Here is a 20,153-nt window from a genome sequence, read left to right as displayed (position 1 = left end):
ATTTCTTGCGCGCCATTCCGTTTGCCGCGCGCACAGCCAAAAGGCCTTGCCGTCATTTCGCAAAATTCCCCACCAAAACTGACCACATCGCCCGCGCTCTCTCCCTCTGCCATTTTTTGCGGCCTGAAGCGAAGAAGACGAGAGGAGATGGCGGCGAAGGAGGCTGACGGGGACCGCTTCATCGAGATGGTGTCGGCGGGGGCGCTTTACCGCGGCGGCGAATGGGAGCGCAAGTACTGGAGCTGCTCAAGGGTTTGCTCTCCGTCCCTCTTCCTCCCTCCCCTAGGGTTCGCGTCCTATTCCCAATCGAGGCATCGTCTTCCCCTTTGCTCTCTTAGGTCTCGTCAGTTGAATTTACATGTGGAATCCATGGTCGGTGTACTCCCTAACACTTCACCTCTCCTTGTTTGCTCACCCAAGGGCAAAGATCGGTACCCGTACTCAGTGGGCTATCACGCCGTCCGCCATTTCTCCGGGATATCGTACGCCATGGAGATCCGGCAAGGACCCAGAGGGCCTGTATTCCAGGTTCACACAAACAAACACAATCTTCTGTACTACTCCTACCACTGATTACCACCTTCTGCTGCCTGGATGGTGACCCACTGCAAACGAAATCAACAGTGATGGGCTCAATCTGCAGGTCACATCCACCGAGGGAGATTGCGCGACAGGCCAGACACCGGATATAGCTTGGAAGAACTTCCACAAGAAGACAGGGGCCAAAGTCAGGGACTGGCAGAGGGTGGGGAGCTTCCCTCAGAAGATTGACGGTGTCGAGGCATGCTCTTCATATCCATTTATTTAGTTACATGAACCTGTGCATTGCAATGAAAATGTTCCTTCCTAGTTCGCTTTTCCCAGGAAGCTCATGGCCGAGGGCATTGCCCATCCCCCTGTACACTTTCTGTAAAACCATATATGGACGTTTAACAAGTTATAGATGGTTTGCCATCACTCACATCAGAATCTACTGGCATGACTACAAGCATAACTTTTTTTTGATGTATGACAAGAAAGGAACTATGTAGACAGATAAACAAGTAACAACCACTTTGGTGCAACCAATTGAGTACTACAGCTCCAGGGCCCTGTCACGTTCACAGAGTTATATCATTTGAATCCAGATAGTTGTTCCAACATGAGTCAGCAACCTACACTGAATCAATATAAAGCAGACCATGACCATTGCTATTCTTGATTCTTGTTAAACTTTTCAATAACCATAACTGAGTGCCTTCAACACTGTTTACCATAGCCAGATTATAAATGTTTAGCTTTGCTGTTGTCTTGTGCAGCTTTTTGGGTTCAAAAATGCATCTGTTCAGAGACTGCTTCGTCAGCTTCTAGTAGATTCGACTGGATTTGGAATAGACATGCCTTCTCCAAAAATTTATGGTGCTGCTTCACCGTCAACTGATACGGTTGCAGCTGATGTTTCTGATGATCACAAAGAGCAGCATGTTTGTTTGGACAAGACAGTTGTAACTGCTAAAAGAAGTATGAACCCGATCCAGGAGGAAGGTACTGCTAAGAGAGCCCACAACCAGGATATGTTGACTTCAGTTGATAACAGCACAGTAGAGTTGGATAAATCTGCTCGTCAAAGTTTCAACAAGGTATGTTGATTTTTTTAGGATTTTCCCCTTGCAGTATACTTAATGTTTGACTACTTTTGACATTATATTTGTTGGTTCAACTGCAAAATAAACTACTTCACAGCTTACCGTGGATGAAACTATCGTTCGTTGCATAGGATGTGGTCCACCATCAGATATGGTGCTTGCTTTTAACTTTTTTATCTATACTCCACCTAGATCATATACTTAATCTCTTCTACATCAACAAAGTAAATGTCGTACATTATCCACTGAAATGGATGGTTGGAGCTCTCCTATTCATCCCATAGAGTTCGAATGTTAGAGGAACTGACCGAGAAAGAAAAATAGACCACTAGTGTCACATAGTTTGTTTGAATTTTCTGTTGTTTCAGAAAACTTTATTTCATGAGTATGACGTTGAATGGTTAGCATTAGCTGACTTTGAGGTAATTCTTTCTAGCTTCAGGAATTAGAATTGCGCTCTAGAAAGCCATATATTTTTTAATTTGATCTTAAGGAGTTACAGAGCTTTGCGCACTGAATACCATCTGGCAATATCCCTTTTATGAAAATAATTCTTTCTAGCTTCAGGAATTAGAATTGCGCTCTAGAAAGCCATATATTTTTTAATTTGATCTTAAGGAGTTACAGAGCTTTGCACACTGAATAGCCATCTGGCAATAACCCTTTTATGAAAATAATGAAGGGCAAATTTTTGGATCATAGCTGTTATACTTATAGCCTGGATGGGAATATGTCTTGGTTTTACAATGAAGAAATTATTCTGTACCCTAGCCAGGATATTAAGGACTTAAATGTTGATTATCACGTTCTTAAACTCTGTCATGTTTTAGCTGCTGGTTAGATGTCTACCTGCGTATTCTTTTAGCAGCTCTGAATTTTGACTCTAGTTTATAGTTGAAAGGCCAGTATTTGATAACGACATTTACTTTTCAATGTTCAAGGGAGATCCTGTAAGCAACTCACAGTTGTCTGTTGTTTCTACTCCAATATGCATGCCTCCATTGCTGGAGGAAATACCCTGTGATTCAAAATGCACTCTGGTTAATGATAATTTGGGAGATTATGTTCCAAATTCATCTCAGGAAGATGGTTTATCTTCCAGTTCTTATTTAGGCTCTGAAAAGTCTGACTTGGAAGCAGCAGAGAAGGAAGTAGCTAGGTCTATGATGACATTTTTGCTTCCCCAAGCTATCCCCCTTCTGGAGAAAACTTACAGAAGAAGGAAGGTTAAGCAAAAAAAGAAAGAAGATGCAGTTTTAGCGAGAAGTGTTGCAGCTCAAAATCCCTCTGCTGATGGTTGCAAAGGTAATTATTGTTCATTCTATAGGAAATATATGTTCCATTGACCCATTTTACAAAAAGATAAGTATATCTTCTGTAGAAATTTGATTTATCATAATCAAGAAATATCCCTTTTTTGGAAAAGCGAAACTTTCTTTGGCAAAGCAGCTTACAGAAATAAACCCTACGAGTTTCACAACATTTGACCGATAATTTTTCCCAGTGTGCAAGAAATATATGGTTCTTCTGAACAGTTTCTTGCCTTCAGCAGGTGCCACTTCGCCTACAAGTGTTGGTGAAGGGAATATGAATGGCTCTCAAACACATGTACACAAGGAACCTCTGTGTGAGGCGGTTAAAGACATCGGTCCTAATGATGATTGCATGAAAGAACAGATCTCTAAATCAGACGACATGAAAGCTGTTGTCGCAGATAGTTTTGAGGATGATGGACAGATTGGGGGTGACAGCAGATCCAAACCTACGGGTGCTCACCATGAGTTTGATGATGCATGCTCTAAGGAACCTAACGAGAACTTAAAGTTGTTAAAGAGCACAAGGGAAAATCATGCTCAATTTTCTGAGAGTCAGGTTGAGGTACACAATAGAAAGGATATTCCTGATGTGGTATATGATCATGAGAAAGGTCAGTATGTTTTGTCTGATTCGCTCCTTGCTTGTCTAGAGGAAGAGTTTGGCATGGATGATAGTTCCCACCCCGCGCACTACAATCATGGTAACAGCAATGTTGAACCAGTGCAACGCCAACATCAGTTGAAGGACCCAAAAGAAGGCAACAATGGCTCTTCAATATCCACAGACAGGGCAGGTGACAAGAACATGGGCAATGGACACGATGTTTCTCATGCACTTTCAAACATTAATCATGTGAATGGTCTACTATCCAAACACCCAGGAACATCAGCAAGAGGATCAGATCATCATCTAGAACTTATGGGCTGCTACCTGCACCCGATGCCCGTCTTGTCTATCATGCTGAACACCAAAGACAGTAGCAGCTTACATATTTATGTACTTTGTGGATCTTCAGAGAGCTGTAATAGATTTCTCTACATATATGACATCACTCTTAATGATCACCATGAGAAACCACCTAATTTTGTCGGTTACACTACCCTTCTACTACCCTCATTGGAGCAGGCTTCTACCGGGAATGTAAGAGCTTTCTATGTATAGAACTTTTTGTCAGTTAAGAAATAATATTCATTTGTATGATACTTTTTCTTTTGCTTCAGTCTACACTTGGAAGATCCGGGATACAGTTTACACCTGATGGGCAGTTTCTTGTCCTCCTTAGCAGTATACGGATACCATGTTGCAGGTTGTAATCTTATCCTTTTGTGCCATGCAGGAAATGTTTGACACGCCCTTATATTGATGCTAATCACATAACTTATTGACAGGATGCAAAGCATTGATTGTTCATGCTCCTTGTGTAAAGTGGATCAGTGCGGTGACAATTCTCTGAAAATTGTATCTGTTAACTTGGGCTACATCTCGCTGTTGACCAAATTGATGCCTTCTGGGACAGTGTCTTGCTTTTTGATATCTGAGCCAAATTATGTTGTAGCAGCGGAAGACAGCAGAAACTTGCATGTATGGATTATGGTCACTGGATGGAGGTACAATTGCTTATAAGCATTAAAATGTTTCCTTTCTCCCAAATTTTACGGCCTGCATGGTGTGACACATTTCCAGTGTTATTTGTGTTGTTAAATGTTCAAATGACTGCCACATTATTCTTTATTATACAAAGGTTTGCCTTGTTATATTGTTGTAAGCTTAGTTATCTGGTTAATGCGTATCAACCCATTTTTGTTATATGAAAGTTGGAGGCATCACGTTCATTCTGAGATGAATTTCTTATATTCATCATAAAACAAAGAAAACTACTCAACTTATTTGGTTGCAAATTAGTCATGTATAAGAAAAACATTGGCATTCATTAACAACTACAATTCTGTTTTCAGTTATAGGGCTCCTAATATATGTATATAATATCTCACCATACTATTAGAGTTGTGGCTACTTCATTGTCATATAAGCGGCTATGTAATTATCTATTTGTACTCTACCAAAGTACTAAGAGAGTGAACGTTCTGAAATGATAAGGAACTTGCGCTAGATCTTTCTAGACATAAACACACCAAATTCCTATGAACTTGTTAAAACTTTTAAAACGTTTATAAAAAACCAATGTATGCTGAAATATTTTATTGAGTTCTGTATAACATCAAGAAAGAAGTTGCCTAAAGATCTGACTGGCTCTTTTTATGTTCTACTACTCTTCACTGAAAGACAATTCATTCTATTTGATGATAAATTGAAGTTGTTCTGTTGCATATTTCCTTTTGAAAGTGTTTGTGCTCCAAAGTTGTGAAATACAACTCTAATGTTCCAATAAGCACTCTAATATTATCTCAAATTTCGACTTAAAGAGAAAAACCATCTATGCGGAGGTTTTGTATAAGCGTACTTTGTGACAATTATATGTACCACGTCAGGTTCTGTTACCAGAAGAATAACAGAACGACGAACACAACCCCGAGTACATAGGTTCAATGCACAAATCAATCAGATAGTTTATTTTTTGCTGCCTGATGGCTAACGAGACCTATGTAATTCTGAACGAACAACAAAGACATTGCTGTTTTTGTTTCTGCCTTGTAGATGCCCAAGTAAATGAATACATGTTTTGTCAGCTGCACTTTTTTCATACTTGCAAAGTATTTTTATACTTACGATACTTTCAGTATATTTGCAATGCATTAGTTGTTACTAAGTTCATGTTGATGTTGCCTTTTGCTAGACATTCCTATTAGAGATGCATTGTATTCACAGGATGTCTCTTTCTGACTTAAGATATACACTTGAAGATTGCTGTACTAACTCTGGATGGATGTCAACTAATCACAGTATTGTGTCTGTTTTACAGTGTGATCTCTGAGGAGTATGTCATTTCTAGTTCCGGTAATGTGGGTCCCTCAATACTGGAGCTTAGAAAAATGCCAAAAAGCAGCTCTCTCATTATTGGCCATGATGGCGCAGGTGGCTTTTGTTTGTGGTAAGTTACGATCCTTCCCTCTTGACTGTTGGACATGTGTCGAATATATGCGTACGAGTTAGGCTATAGTTGGACTTGTAATTAGCGGAGGGTTATGTGCTTGAGTCGAACTGTGTAACCCTGGCCTATTATATAAAGCTACCGCAGGGTAGCCAAAATAGACCAGACAAAAGCTGGTAGGCTAGACAAAGATCACGAAAGGGGCGGTCTGGTCGGACATGGCGGGTGGTCGGAGACGCTGTTGGATGACCTTGGTGGGCTTGCTGTCGTTGTACTATATGATTTAGTACATGGGGAGGAGCGCCCATAGTCATGCCCGGGGACGTAGCCGATGTTCGGTGAACCTCGTTAACAAATCTAGATGTCGTTACTCGTGCTTGTGTTTGTCCTTGTATAATCGACCGCACCTCGGATTTTCTAACATAGACATCATTATCTTAATTTTGTCACTATGGGGTTGGATGATATGCCATGCAACTATTCTTGCATGAACTTTCATCAGTATCTTCTATGTGAGACACTAAAGAACCAGTTGCCAAGTGAGGGCCAAATTCAAGGTTCAACGAGTCTAAATACAATATTACGCCCTACTTTTACAAGCAAAACAACTGGTACTACTATATTAGAAAACGTTATGTGAACGTCTCATTAGAAAGCCTCCCATGTTCAAGAGCCAGTGCTCTTTGAGTGGTCAAAATCCAAAAGACAAATTGGATATTGGAGAATTCAGCAACTGTAGGAACTAGCAACGAGCTATAGAAGTAGATTAGAAGGAGACGGCTAGGATTATCATAGGCTTTTCCTTGATAGGCGAATCAGCACTAGTGTGTGGTCTAAAGTGAAAGATGATATTTTTGGTAGAGTCGAGAAACTGGGAAAACGACGGTCAAAGAAACGAAAACGCTCTCGCCCGAGCCGCTCCCGCGGGCGGCAGGGCGAACCCTAGCCGCCGCCGGACCGCTCCTCTTCCTCACCTCTCCTCCTCATTGCCGCCGGGCGAAGCTCGGTTGGTGTCGGCGGCGGTGGGATCCTCTGGCCTCCCTCCCCTGTTGCTCGCGGCGCAGGCGCGGCGGCTTGGCAAGGACGCGTCGCTCGTGCGGGGCGGGGCGGCTTGCCGGTGGAGCGGCGGTGACTGCGCGGTGGTTGGGCGGCCAGCGAGGTGGAGTTGGCGGGGACGGCTCTGCTGCGGGTGGTGTCGCCGCCGGCCCAGATCCCCTTGTCGGCCGGCTCGGGTTGCGGCAGCTTGGGCCGGAGGGCACACTGCCTTGGCTGGCTGGTGCTCCGGCGAGGATGAGGGGCCTCCTGCTGTTGGCTGGCGGCGGGAGCAGCTTGGGGGGTGGAGTGTGGCGGCACGGGGGCGGGCTGCGGCCTCGGTGGCGCGCCTCTGCTGTTGCAGGGCAGTTCGGGGCTCCCCTTGGGGTCCCGACGTGGATTTGGGCTGCCATGGCGTGGTGGTGGCTCATAGCGGTGGTTTGGGGTGGCTCACAGTGGCGGTTGGACATCTCTGGCGTTGGGCCGTCGGTGAACGGCCTGTTTCGGTTCCGACCCCTCTCGTCGTCATCCGGGCACTACCCTCGTTGAAGGGCTGGCCTTCTCCCAGCCGCGGTCCAGTGCTCGTCTCGCGCCCGGCAGCAGGACCGAGCTCGTCTCGCGCCCGGCAGCAGGACCGAGCTCGTCTCGCGCCCGGCAGCAGGACCGAGCTCATCTCGCGCCCGGCTGCAGAATCGAGCTCGTCTCGCGCCCGGTGCAGCAGGACGGGTCGCCGGAGGCCAATTTTGGCCGGCCTATCGGGTCTCGGCGCTGGGGGCTGCCCAGGGGTGTGAAAGGCGAGGCCTTTCCATTCGTCTCTTTGGTTGGGGTAGCGACGGGTCTTGGGTGAGATGGTGTCAAGGTCTTGGATGCCGGGGCGGCGGCCCTGGTGGTGGTAGCGCGATGCTCATGGGCAGAGCCCGTGGCTTTGTGCTGTCCGGTGACCATGGCCGTGTGGGCGGCATGGTGGCTGGGGTGTGGCGTTCGGTGGCGGTGAGTGTTGGCCAGGGTGAAAACCTGTTCTATCTTCGGACGGACCGGCGGCGGCGTAGCGCGTTCTCTTGAAGGCGTCGTTGTGGCTCTCATCGATCATCGTGTTGCTCCAGGGGAAACTCTGATCCTTGGGTCGGGCGGTGGCGGCGCGTTAGCGTCGTAACCTTCTTGAAGGCACCGCCTTGGAGCACACGGTTCGTCATATGCGGCTTCTGTGCGAACTAGCGGAACGTCTTGCCTTCTCAGGCCGACGGCTTCATGTTATATAGATGGGGCGCACCTCCCATAACAGCGCATACATTCGGTTGAGATTACATACTTGGAGATCAAGAAAGGAGATAGAGATAAGAAGTTACATGAGATAAACATTATACTCAACAACCTAACCATCTCCTAAGATGCGCCTGTCATGTATGTTTAACACCCTCCCTTAATCACAACTCCATTAAGTTGAGATTATACTTGAAGTTTTCAAAGCTCTTGACAGGCAATGCCTTTGTGAATCCATCTGCAATTTGATCACTGGAATGCACAAAACGAATGTCAAGTTGTTTGTGAGCCACCCTTTCTCTGACAAAATGAAAATCTATCTCAATGTGTTTGGTCCTTGCATGAAACACTGGGTTAGCTGAAAGATAGGTGGCACCAAGGTTATCACACCACAAACATGGAGCTTGTTTACTCTTTATACCAAGTTCCTTGAGCATGGATTGAACCCATATGATTTCAACTGTGGCATTTGCCAAAGCCTTATATTCTGCCTCTGTACTAGATCTGGAGACTGTAGCTTGCTTGCGAGCACACCATGAAATTAAGTTGGGTCCAAAGAAAACAACAAAACCACTAGTAGAGCGTCTATCATCAAGACAGCCTGCCCAATCAGAATCAGAGAATGCATTGACAAGTGTAGAGGATGACTTGCTGAAATTAAGACCCATGCTTAATGTGTTTTTGACATATCTAACTATCTGTTTGGCAGCAGTGAGATGAACAGTTGTAGGTGCATGAAGGAACTGACATACTTTGTTGACAGCAAAAGAAATATCAGGCCTAGTAAGAGTAAGGTATTGAAGAGCTCCTACCAAGCTTCTGTATTTTGTGCTGTCCTCTTGAGTCAAGAGAGTTCCTTGTGTGAGAGATAATTTTTCTGAGCTGGATAGTGGAGTAGGTGTAGGTTCACAACCTTGTAGACCAGCTTTTCTTACCAAGTCAACTACATACTTTTCTTGGGAGAGATGAAGTCCATCCTTGTGCCTCTTTACTTCAATCCCAAGAAAATAATGCAAGTCTCCAAGATCCTTCAAGGCAAAATCTGCACTCAAATCTTTTAACAGTCCTGTGATAGCTTCATCAGATGAGCTTGTCACAATAATATCATCAACATATATTAGGACAAATATGCATGTATTGGACTTGCTGTAGATGAACAGAGAGGTGTCAGACTTCGAAGGAACAAAACCAAGTGTTTGCATTTTGTGACACAGACGGGAGTACCATGCTCTTGGTGCCTGTTTCAAACCATAAAGTGCTTTGTCCAACTTGCAGACATGAGAGGGTGCACTTTTACTTATAAACCCAGGAGGTTGTTTCATATATACCTCCTCTTCCAGAACACCATGAAGAAACGCGTTCTGAACATCAAGTTGCCTGAGACTCCATCCCCTGGAAACAGCGATAGACAAAACAAGACGAATAGTGGCAGCTTTAACAACCGGACGAAATGTGTCCTCGTAATCTATGCCATACCGTTGTTTAAAACCCTTTGCAATGAGCCTAGCTTTGTAGCGATCAATAGTTCCATCAGATTTCCTTTTGATTCTGAATACCCAGTTGTAATCAATTAAATTTTTACCTTGCTGTGGGGGAACTAAATGCCAAGTTTTATTTTTCTTGAGTGCCATGTATTCTTCGTTCATAGCATTTTTCCACCTTTCATCACCAAGTGCTTCCTCAAGCGTCTGTGGTTCACCTGTAGAACAAACCATACCATATTTGGTTATGTGTTTATAATTAACGGGATGTATTACCCCATGCTGTAGTCGTGTACGTCGTGACGGTGCAACAGCGGGATCCCCAGCCACAGAGAATCCCGGAGCAGAAGCTCCTGTAGCAGAATCTGCTCCCGTCGGATCTTCTGTGGCAGTTTGATCAGGTGCAGCATCTTCAGTTGGCGTAGAAGATCCCGGGGCCTCATCATTGGTGGATGATGGCGTATCCGCCTCGGGTTGGGCGCCAGTCAGGTGCGTGGACGCGCGCGTAGTCCGTGCCAGATCCCATAGCAGGCCCGGGCCCCGTGTCAGACTGGCGAGTCGGGTCGCGCCGCTTGTACGTGACCGGCTGGTCACGGAATCGCGCGCCGTCCTGACGAGCCGCGGGCTGCCACGTGCCGGACAAGGGTTGGCGCGGAGAGAAGCTCGGGCCGCCACCAGTTGAGGCGTGACGCGTGGCGCGCACTGGGTTGGGGACAGTAGCGCTGTCGCTGGCGCGTCTGCCAGCGCGGATCTCGAGGGGGATCGACTGAACTGCGGCTGTGGAGCCGATCCCAAGGAGGATTTGCCTCCTGGATGCGGACACATGTGATATTGAGCTGCCGCGTTTTTTTCACTGATTTCTCCATTGTTTTCACTGTTATCTCCTGTAACATCATCAGAAAACTCATGCACACCATTAGTAGCAGGATTAGTCAACAGTTGATCATCATAATTCGAACCCTCTTGATCAAAGGTGGTGAGATGAGTGGGCAGGAGGAGAATTTCTTCTCGAAGGCGAGCACCGGCGTTTGGATGTAGGGTGGCGAATGGAAATTTTGTTTCGTCAAAAACGACGTCACGAGATATATAGACACGGCCAGTGGATATATCTAAACACTTGACACCTTTGTGGTGAGGGCTATACCCTAGAAAAGCACATTGCTTTGAGCTAAGCATGAGTTTTCTTTTATTGTATGGGCGAAGATTGGGCCAACAAGCACACCCAAACATGCGAAGAGATTTATAGTCTGGTTTTGTGTGAAGAAGTCTTTCTACCGGAGTTTCATTGTTGATGACTCGACTAGGGAGCATATTAATGATGTGAACAACGGTAAGAAAAGCCTCATCCCAAAACTTGAGGGGCATGGAGGCCCCTGCCAGGAGAGCTAGCCTGACCTCAACTATGCGTCCATGCTTTCGTTCAGCAGAGCCATTCTGTTGATGGGCATGAGGGCATGATACATGGTGTGATATGCCAAGTGTTTGGAAGGAGTTTAGTTTTTCATACTCCCCCCCCCCCCCCAATTCGATTGGACCGCAATAATTTTGCTATCAAATTTTCGTTCAACCAAGGCTTGAAAGTTTTGAAAAACTTGAAAGACATCGGATCTCTTTTTGAGGAGGTAAATCCATACAAACTTGCTATAGTCATCTATGAAGCTCACATAATACTCATGTCTACCAACAGAAGTGGGAGCAGGACCCCACACATCAGAGAAGATTAATTGAAGTGGTTTGGTAGAAACACTAGTAGATATTGGATAAGGTAATTGATGACTTTTAGCACATTGACAGGAATCACAAATAGTTTCGACATTTCGCTCACCAACAAATGAGAGTTTATTTTTCCTAAGCAATCTTTCAACTAAAGAAAAAGCAGCATGCCCTAATCGATCGTGCCACCGTGTTGACGAGACTTTGACAACACCATTGGCTTGTTTATTGAGTCTCCTAAGCTCCGGAATCAACGGGTAAAGCCCTCGAACACATCTACCTCGATAGAGAACCTTCTTCGTGGCCTGGTCCTTGATCAAAAAGAAATATGGATGAAATTCGAGGAAAATACGATTATCAAGGGCAATTCTATGAACGGAGAGGAGACTTTTAGCAGCACTAGGGACATGCAAAATTTTCTTGAGATGAATTGAACGGTGAGGGGCACGAAAAATAGAATGACCAATGTGACAAATCTGCATACCTTTTCCATTTGCCGTGTGGATGTGATCTTTGCCACGGCACTTTTCTTTCATGGTGACCTTCTCAAGCTCATTGGTGATGTGATTGATGGCGCCGCTATCAACGTACCAATTTGTGTCGATGCCGTAGGATCCATCAGCCGCAGCAGCCACTTTTTCTTCATCTTGGGAGTCATCGTCATCTTCATCATAACGGTACCAGCAATCCTTCGCGGTGTGCCCTGGCTTACCACAAATTTGGCAGCGAGGCATCTCTGGTCGGGCCCGAGTTGGACCGCCGCCATGGCGACCGCGGGATGCACCAGAGCGGCCGTTGCCGCCGCCGCTGTTGCCGCCACCACCGTATCCTCCAGATCGCCCCTTGGCGCGAGAAGAGCCACGACCATGTGATCCACCACCACGGCCACGCATCGCGGCGTTGGCAGAGGAGCGGAAGCCGCCGCTGCTCGAGTGATTGAACTGGGCCATGCGCTGGTCGAAGTTGCTGAGCATGGCGTAGAGCTCGTCGAGGGAGACCGGCGTGACGCGTGCGTCGAGGGCGGAGACGAGGGGCTGGTAGTCGACGTCGAGGCCGTGGATGATGTAGGAGATGAGCTCGTCGTCTTGGATGGCCTTCCCCGCAGCGGCAAGCTCGTCGGCAAGGCCATGGAGAGAGGCGAAGTAGGCGGCAACCGTCTGGTTGCCCTTCTGCGCGTTGATGAGCGCCGTCCTAATGTTGTTCACATGGCTCATGGACTGCGAGGAAAACATACCTGCCAACTCTGTCCAGAGCGCGTGCGCCGTGGTGACCGTGGTCACCGCGATGAGTACCTCCTTGGAGAGGGTGCTGAGCAAGTAGCCCAACACCTGCTGGTCCTCCCGGACCCAGATTGGGTGGAGAGGGTTGGGCTCAGCGCTTTCTTTGCCATCCTTGTCCTTGGTGACGTGAAGCCTGGCTGGCTCCGGTGTGGTGCCGTCGACGTAGCCGAAGACGCCGGCGCCGCGCAGGTGAGGAGTGACCTGCATGCGCCAGAGCACGTAGTTCGTGCGTGTTAGCTTCTCGGTGACCTGCCCATTGAGGGTAGTCTGGGAAGCGCCGGAGGAGAAGACATGGCTAGGCTCGTGTAGATGGGATCTCAGTAGATGGGAAGAGACGGGGCTCTGATTACCAAGTGCGAACTAGCGGAACGTCTTGCCTTCTCAGGCCGACGGCTTCATGTTATATAAATGGGGCGCACCTCCCATAACAGCGCATACATTCGGTTGAGATTACATACTTGGAGATCAAGAAAGGAGATAGAGATAAGAAGTTACATGAGATAAACATTATACTCTAACAACCTAACCATCTCCTAAGATGCGCCTGTCATGTAGATATGCGCCTGTCATGTATGTTTAACAGCTTCATCTCTTCGCGGTGGTGTATTCACGGTGGCGGACCCCGATTGCTCTTGTAATGTTAGGGGTGTTGTTGTTGCGCTCAGCGCCTATGTATCCCGCCTTGGGTGTGTGCGTGTGTTGTCATGGGATGCGTTTGTATTTGGGCTGTGGTTGATCATTGCTTTATATATAAAGCGGGGCGAAAGCCTTTTTCGGTAGAATGATATTTTGAAAATTAACATTTTAGAAATACTTCCATAAAACCTATGTGTTAAAGTTAATGAAAAATCCATATCTATTGCATAAGCATAAGACTTTTTTTGCCAGCTCATATACTTTCTGTGCATAAAAAGCTACTGGCGAACGGATGCTCGTTATCAATGTTTGTGTGTGATGTCAGCCAGTGCATCTTCCTATCTGAATTTTGATTTACTTTAAGTATGGTGGTTTAGCTGGTCTACTACTTTTATGTATTCTCTTAGTAAACATCTGATTTGAGGGAGTCAACAATTTTCTTAGGGACATCTCCAAGCGAACACTTTTGTCAACTTTTGCAGCTCCAGGGAACATCGTCTTCCAGATTCTTCCTCTAGGCCTCTGTAGTTTACAGGAGGATGTCGTTCATTCTTCAGTTGATGACATAGAGAGAAGGTTACAAGAGATCACAGTGAGTGAGATGTCAGAAAAAGATGACGATGAGTCCAGTCTGATGTTATCAGGAAAAGATATAGCGGTTTGGATTATGGTATCTTCTGCTTCAGTAGCTGAGTACCAACATGACCTTCGAGCAAAAGAACACAATGCTCGATGGAGGCTAGCTCTGCTGGCAAACAATAAAGTTTTAATGGGAAATATTTTTGATCCAAGGTATGCTCACTTCTCCATGTATAGTATAGAACGTTATGTTTTGATTACTGCATCTTGTCTACGGGTTTGAGTAGGTACCATCTTACGTCTGAAGGCTCCCTAGGGTATCCAATCATGGATATATATATATATATGATATATATGTATCCGGGGTTGCTCATGTGCTCCCTTGGTGAAAATCACATAAAAATGCATTAGATGACATTACAGAAATACTGGCAAAGTTCATAGATGTAATCTGGTGCTACGCTCAAGTGGACACGATAGTCATACCTATTTCAGCGTCATCGCGCATTGTGACCTTAATACCATGAGGAAACTAATTCATGGAGTTATTGACTAGTTCCTCAAAAAGATAGGGTTAAACCACAAAGAAGAGTATATCTTGATGAATCATTAATCTTTGATCTCATGTTCAATGGCATACAATGTATTACTTGTACTCAGCCCGCAAAGAGTTCCCGCCTAGATTTTGTACAGGCCAAGGCAGGCCAACTGGAGTACTGTTTCCTAGGTGCATGCATACCCTGAATTATCCTCAGTGTCTTATGATACACATTTTGCTTGTCAGGGCTACTTCTGTAGATGCCTGTGGTAATCATGGATTTGCTGGAACACATGGAGGTTTCTTCTATATGTGGGAATTATCTTCTGGGAGAAAGCTTACCAGCACACAGTGCTTCAATTGTAAGTGACGTGAGACTATATCTTCTTAAAAATGTGCTGCTATTAGTTTTTTGAAGGAAAAATGTCGTGAAGCCCTGATGACATAAATTGGAACCCAAATTCATGCGATTTGAACCCAGGTAGTGGGATTATACATCCACTATCTGTGCTAATAGTTAACTAGCTGGACTTGTCTAAAAGGTCTTTTACTAGTTGGAATGCAAAAAATATGTTAATCTGTTTATAGACGAGTGAGACAATGAGCGTTTGCTGCACTATCTTGAGTGAACAACAGGGTGTCTTTACATACCACGTAAGATATATTTCAGTGCCATTCTCTTTTGGTTCCACATGAATAACTAAGCTTCTAATAGTGTTGTAAAATATAGTTCAATGTGCAAGGTCAGTAGCTAAAATGTACTTATGCTTGTTCTCAACCTTTTCTGTTGATTAAATGGTTTATATCTGTTCAATGCTACAAGGTTGCCTGTTCATTAAATAACATGCTCATCTTTCCAACTTGTACAATCAGGTGCTCGAGTTTCCTGTGTTGCTGTTGATGCCAAATCAAGCGTAGTGGCAGTAGCTGACGATGGCTGCCAGCTATTACTTTACGCTCAAAAGAGGGTGTAATGTAGCTGTGGCCAATCTGTTGAACGTTTGTAACTGTACAGCGCTAAGCGCTTACAACTTACAGTTGTCCTCTGCACTTCAGCTAACAGTTATTTATTGTACATAGCTCATCAAATCTCAAGTTCCGTAGACTTTTTTTTGTCTGTTTAACCATCTCCCAGATCTACCATGATTTTAACGATGAGTTTGTGAAGTTTCTCCCCTTGAACTTTGCATCTTCCTAAGTCTTATCATACCGGTTCCACACACACATCTCTTGAAGGATGATGCCGATAATGATTGAGTGAACAAATTAGCATTATTGTTACAAGACTTAGTATGCAAAATTCTTACCTCGTTCACCTTTTGCAGCTCACGTGCATAAAAGAACTTAAGATTAATATGCCTGTAAGGTTATTCTTCACATAACAACACAAGCAACATTATCTTCATAGATAATTGTAGGGGTTTGTATGGTGTTCAACCCACATGTTTATGTGGCCGATCATCTGTCAAATCCTTACACACTCTCATAATGCTTTGTATAGTGCTATGATTTTCGAGTGATTGGTGGAAGTCGATACAAGATTTTGCTTGGCTGATTTTCAGAAAATGCAGTTCCACCACAAAGGAAAATATATACACTATGTGACTTAGAAGTATGCGGGTCCGACAGGTACCCAACATCGGCATAGCCTATAAGCGACATGTCTTGAATCCTTCTATAAAATAGACCAAGATCTTTGGTCCCTTCCATGTAATGGAAGATGTCCTTGACGCCTTTTCAATGTCTCTTGGTAGGCTCAGAATTGTACTTAGCAAGCAAATTGACGGTGAATGCGACGTTCGTCCATGTATAATTTGCGAGGTACATGAGTGTTCCAACTGCACTTAGGTAGGACCGTAGGAAAAATTCAGGTCACATAATTTGCTCCCCTCTTCCTTAGGCCTCAATGGGTCCTTGTTTTGCTATAAAGATCTCCCGATCTTCGGGGTCTCAGAAGGATATGCCTTCTCAAATCCAAATTTTTCCAACACCTTCTAGGTGTAGGTCGATTGGTGCACTAGAATTCTGTCAGGGGAATGTTTAAGTTGCAAACCTAGACATAACTTGGTTTTAACCAAATCCTTCATCTTGAATTCCGAAGGAACTCCCTTTCTCAATATCCTCAAGTGTACCGATTATGTTTAAATTATCCACGTACACGGAGACTATACAGAATCCATCGGATCACTGTATAAAAACACGTGGACAATCTTCATTGCTCATGTAGCCCTTCTGATGAAGGAAATCGCTCAGGCGATTATACCACATTCCCTTTTTGGAGCAAGATCCTTTAGTTTTTTGAGACAGATGTGTGCGCACATATCTCCGCTGGGTGTTTTCTCTATGGAAAAGTTTAAGTCCAGAATTTTGTGCACTGATTTTTTCATACTTGCGCTAGGTCCCAATTGGCTCTCCATTTCACTTTGGGGTACTTTGGTGACAGGCTGTGGTAAATCTCTCTTGTCCTTTTTCGAAGGGCTTCCTCGAGTACTTAGGATTTGAGAAACCTGATTTACACCGTAGCGTTTTAGTTCCGTGCGCGGCAACCATGAATTTTACTTGTTCCCGTTTCTCGACGTGACGACAAACACATCTTACCAGTCTCTGTATGGAGGCGATCTGCGATTGGCGTGGTTGCGTGTGCATCGGTAATATTTATCTCAACGGCGCGGCCCTAGGCTGCTAACCGTCTCTATGGGGTGCAATGTTGGTGGGTTTTAGCCTCCATATTGGAGGTTCACGGTAGCACAGTTCGGTGATTGGATGTCTTGCTCGAGTGCAGAGGTTTGGAGTGCTCGACATGGCCCAAGATGTCATATGGCGACACATCTTTGAGTGTAGGGCGAGTTTCAGGGATGAAAACTCTAGGTCCGACCTTCATTAATTCAGCCTGGTGATGCCGTCATTGACATGGCATTCCATCGTTGAAGGACCTGCATGGAGTTTACTTAGACTTTTCTCCGGGCTGAAAACCCATGATCTGACCTGAGTGGTTGGGTCCAGCAATGCGGTGTTTATGAGTCGTTACTATTCTAGATGCGTCGTTGTTGGAGGACCTATCTTGTTGCCTGGGTTGCCATAATTGATGGTTATTGCTCTTGTTTGCTGCAGTGGTTTCGTTGGTCATTTTTTTTTGTATATTAATTTGGTTGTGGGCATCCTTGATGTCTTGAATAATTCTTGAGATTGTGTTGGTGTAGGTGCAACTAACATCTTGTTGATATAAATATATTCGCTTTGTCCAGAAAAATGATAACTTTAGAAACAATAATCTCATAGACAAACAAAATTGGGTGCAAATCATGTAGGGGCTTATTTGCTGCCCAATAAGAACCAAAAGAAAAATACATTAGTGGCGAACATGTAGCATACATGCATTTTATGAAGGTGTAGTATAGTACACATAAAACATATAGTGTGCCGCTGCTAAGTGTTAACGTAATGGTATGACATGCCCATAATAAGCAGATTACATCTTGTATGGTCCTATATAACTTTGGCATGGCGTCGCGTGTACATACATCAGTAGAGGTGGGGCATGTGTGTGTATAACTTTTTATAAGGATACTGTGTAGAGAATGGCATTTCGGCACATGGGAGCGCGCGCTCCTGGTTTTTAAAATGTGTTTCAAATATATTTTAAAATATCAAAAAATTCCGGACAAAAACTTGGCGCGTACATCTTGATATTGTACATACTCACAAAGTCATTTTGTGGAAAACCGACAACTTATGTGTTACATGTGAAAAAGATAAAATCCGGTGTTAAAAAATGCTTTTCACAAATCATTCTTTTGTCTTTTTTGCACAAGGCACACAAAATGTCGGTATTCTCTGAACCTTTACATGTACACATATAGTGTCGAGATGTATGCGCCAAATTTTTGTTTGGAATTTTCTCACACTTTGAAAATATTTTTGTTTGGAGCACCAACAGATTTCCGTACAAAATATGATTACATTACTACTTAGTTACAAATTAATCTCCCGCCAGAAAGCAGTTACAAACTGTGTTAAAAAAAGGTTACGAAATAATCAGTGCTTACATTTATACACATGTTTTGCAGAGGTTTGATGCGTGGACCATATTGGTTCCGCAGAGAAGCAGCTATAATAGCAAAAGGAAAAGAAGAAAAAAGGTCAACAACTTGTGCAGTAACAGATACACACATACATGTACGTACGCAAATAATAAGAAATCAATCAGTATAAGTTATGCGCCCATCATTTCGTGATCCCTGAGCGTATTGTGGATAGGAGTAGCATCGCCGGTAGAGTCGGCGGGGGCTTCCGCGCCGGCTGCTGCTTCTCCCTCCTCCAGGAGGTACCGCCGGCCTGAGCCGTACCTGCATGCATGCGCCCGACCGATCCGTCCATTAAAATGGAACCTAGCTGCCATATACCCACGTGTCTTGTCTAACTAAACGCACGCCACGCGGGTACGTACCTGGAACTGAAGAGGTTCTGGTGGTAGCGATGAGCGGCGCTGATGATGTCATGGAGGGGGCCGCCTCGCCGGAACCGGGCCTCCTGCGAGCGCTTCATATAGTACTCCCCCAACTCACCCGTCTCCACGTTCGCCGTCGCCACCGTGGCGGCCACGAGCACCGTCGCCACCACCAGCCATGTCCTCGTCGTCCCCGGCATCGCCCCCCTTGATTCTTTCGCTCCTCCTCCCCTCCCTGCCAAGTGCTAAGCAGGCCGACTCCCCTAGATCCCTCCACATATATATACGCGCGCGCCTCCTGAACCCGTTCCCATCTATGGCTGGCCATTCCGTGCCTATGTTTGCATATACCTGTGTTTAGACGTGCAACTGACAATTCATTCACGTGTGGATTTCTTGCATGTTCCATAGCCATAGGAAGTATGTTTTTTGTGACCCAGAAATAGTAGACTACTGTAATTTTTTTGCGACGGACAAATAGCAGACTATTTATTGCATAGAGGTCTAAACGACATCAAGCCTCCGCGCGCCCCTCTCATAGACAATTCCATGCAACTACTGTTCATGAAAGTTATCTGTCGGATGTTGAAGCACCTGCTCGTGCACCATCTTCCCCTGCTGCAAATGCAAACGAACGAGGCAAATCAGTTCCCACGGAAGCTGGTCCAAGCACCTCTGCTCCTCCACGAAGTGCCCATGCTCCTAAAGCATATCATACGCCACTTGTTGGTCAGTTCAGAGATCCTCTGGGTACCGCCCGTTCTGACTAGTACTACATTAAAACAATCGAGAATGCCTCTGTCAGACCTAATGCTGAGGCCCCACAACCCAAACTATGAGGAAGATACTGGTTGAAATGAAGCAGCAACATGCCAGGTTCTTTGCTTGGTCCAAGAAGTAATCGGGTCATTTCTTGATTGAGTTCAACTTGATCCACTACTATATGCAAGGTTGGACAGATTCTACACCGACGAGTGCTTCAACCGTCCGTGGGAAGTTCTATTGCAACATGAGACTGAAGATCAACTGAAAGCCAAAGGCTTCACTAAGAGCTACCAGTGTCATCTATAGAGATACTAAGCTCCCTCTTGAAGCGTTGTGGTGCTTCGAGGGTTGTGGAGGTCACTAGGGCCCCACACACGTAAGTGTTGTTTAGTTTTATTTCTTCCTCACCTTTTTTTTATTTTTTCATGTTT

General features: G+C 45.1%; 2 protein-coding genes across 4 annotated transcripts; one reads left to right on the top strand and one right to left on the bottom strand.

Annotated features, from left to right (window-relative positions):
• Positions 1-15,686, top strand: LOC125508831. 3 transcript variants are annotated; one of them, XM_048673625.1, is made up of 12 exons: positions 1-252; positions 421-528; positions 644-781; positions 1,299-1,619; positions 2,567-2,930; positions 3,178-4,082; positions 4,163-4,248; positions 4,331-4,549; positions 5,863-5,991; positions 13,838-14,185; positions 14,757-14,872; positions 15,384-15,686. In XM_048673625.1, exons 1-12 carry the CDS (start codon positions 148-150, stop codon positions 15,482-15,484), a joined length of 2,940 nt encoding a protein of 979 aa, XP_048529582.1. In that variant the 5' UTR covers positions 1-147; the 3' UTR covers positions 15,485-15,686. The 3 variants fall into 3 exon arrangements, with proteins under 3 accessions (XP_048529582.1, XP_048529581.1, XP_048529583.1); XM_048673624.1 differs by having other exon boundaries at positions 3,175-4,082; XM_048673626.1 differs by lacking the exons at positions 14,757-14,872; positions 15,384-15,686 and having other exon boundaries at positions 3,175-4,082; positions 13,876-14,161.
• Positions 15,687-18,723: 3,037 nt separating this feature from the next.
• Positions 18,724-19,157, bottom strand: LOC125506591. The gene is made up of 2 exons (XM_048671378.1): positions 18,958-19,157; positions 18,724-18,856 (listed from the first exon to the last, which is right to left on the bottom strand). The coding sequence occupies exons 1-2, from the start codon at positions 19,155-19,157 to the stop codon at positions 18,724-18,726; spliced, it is 333 nt and encodes a 110-aa protein (XP_048527335.1).
• Positions 19,158-20,153: the final 996 nt, after the last annotated feature.

Source organism: Triticum urartu, chromosome 5 (genome assembly GCF_003073215.2).
Source record: "Triticum urartu cultivar G1812 chromosome 5, Tu2.1, whole genome shotgun sequence".
In the NCBI taxonomy this organism is placed as follows: domain Eukaryota; kingdom Viridiplantae; phylum Streptophyta; class Magnoliopsida; order Poales; family Poaceae; genus Triticum; species Triticum urartu.
This window is presented reverse-complemented; position numbering and strand designations above follow the sequence as displayed.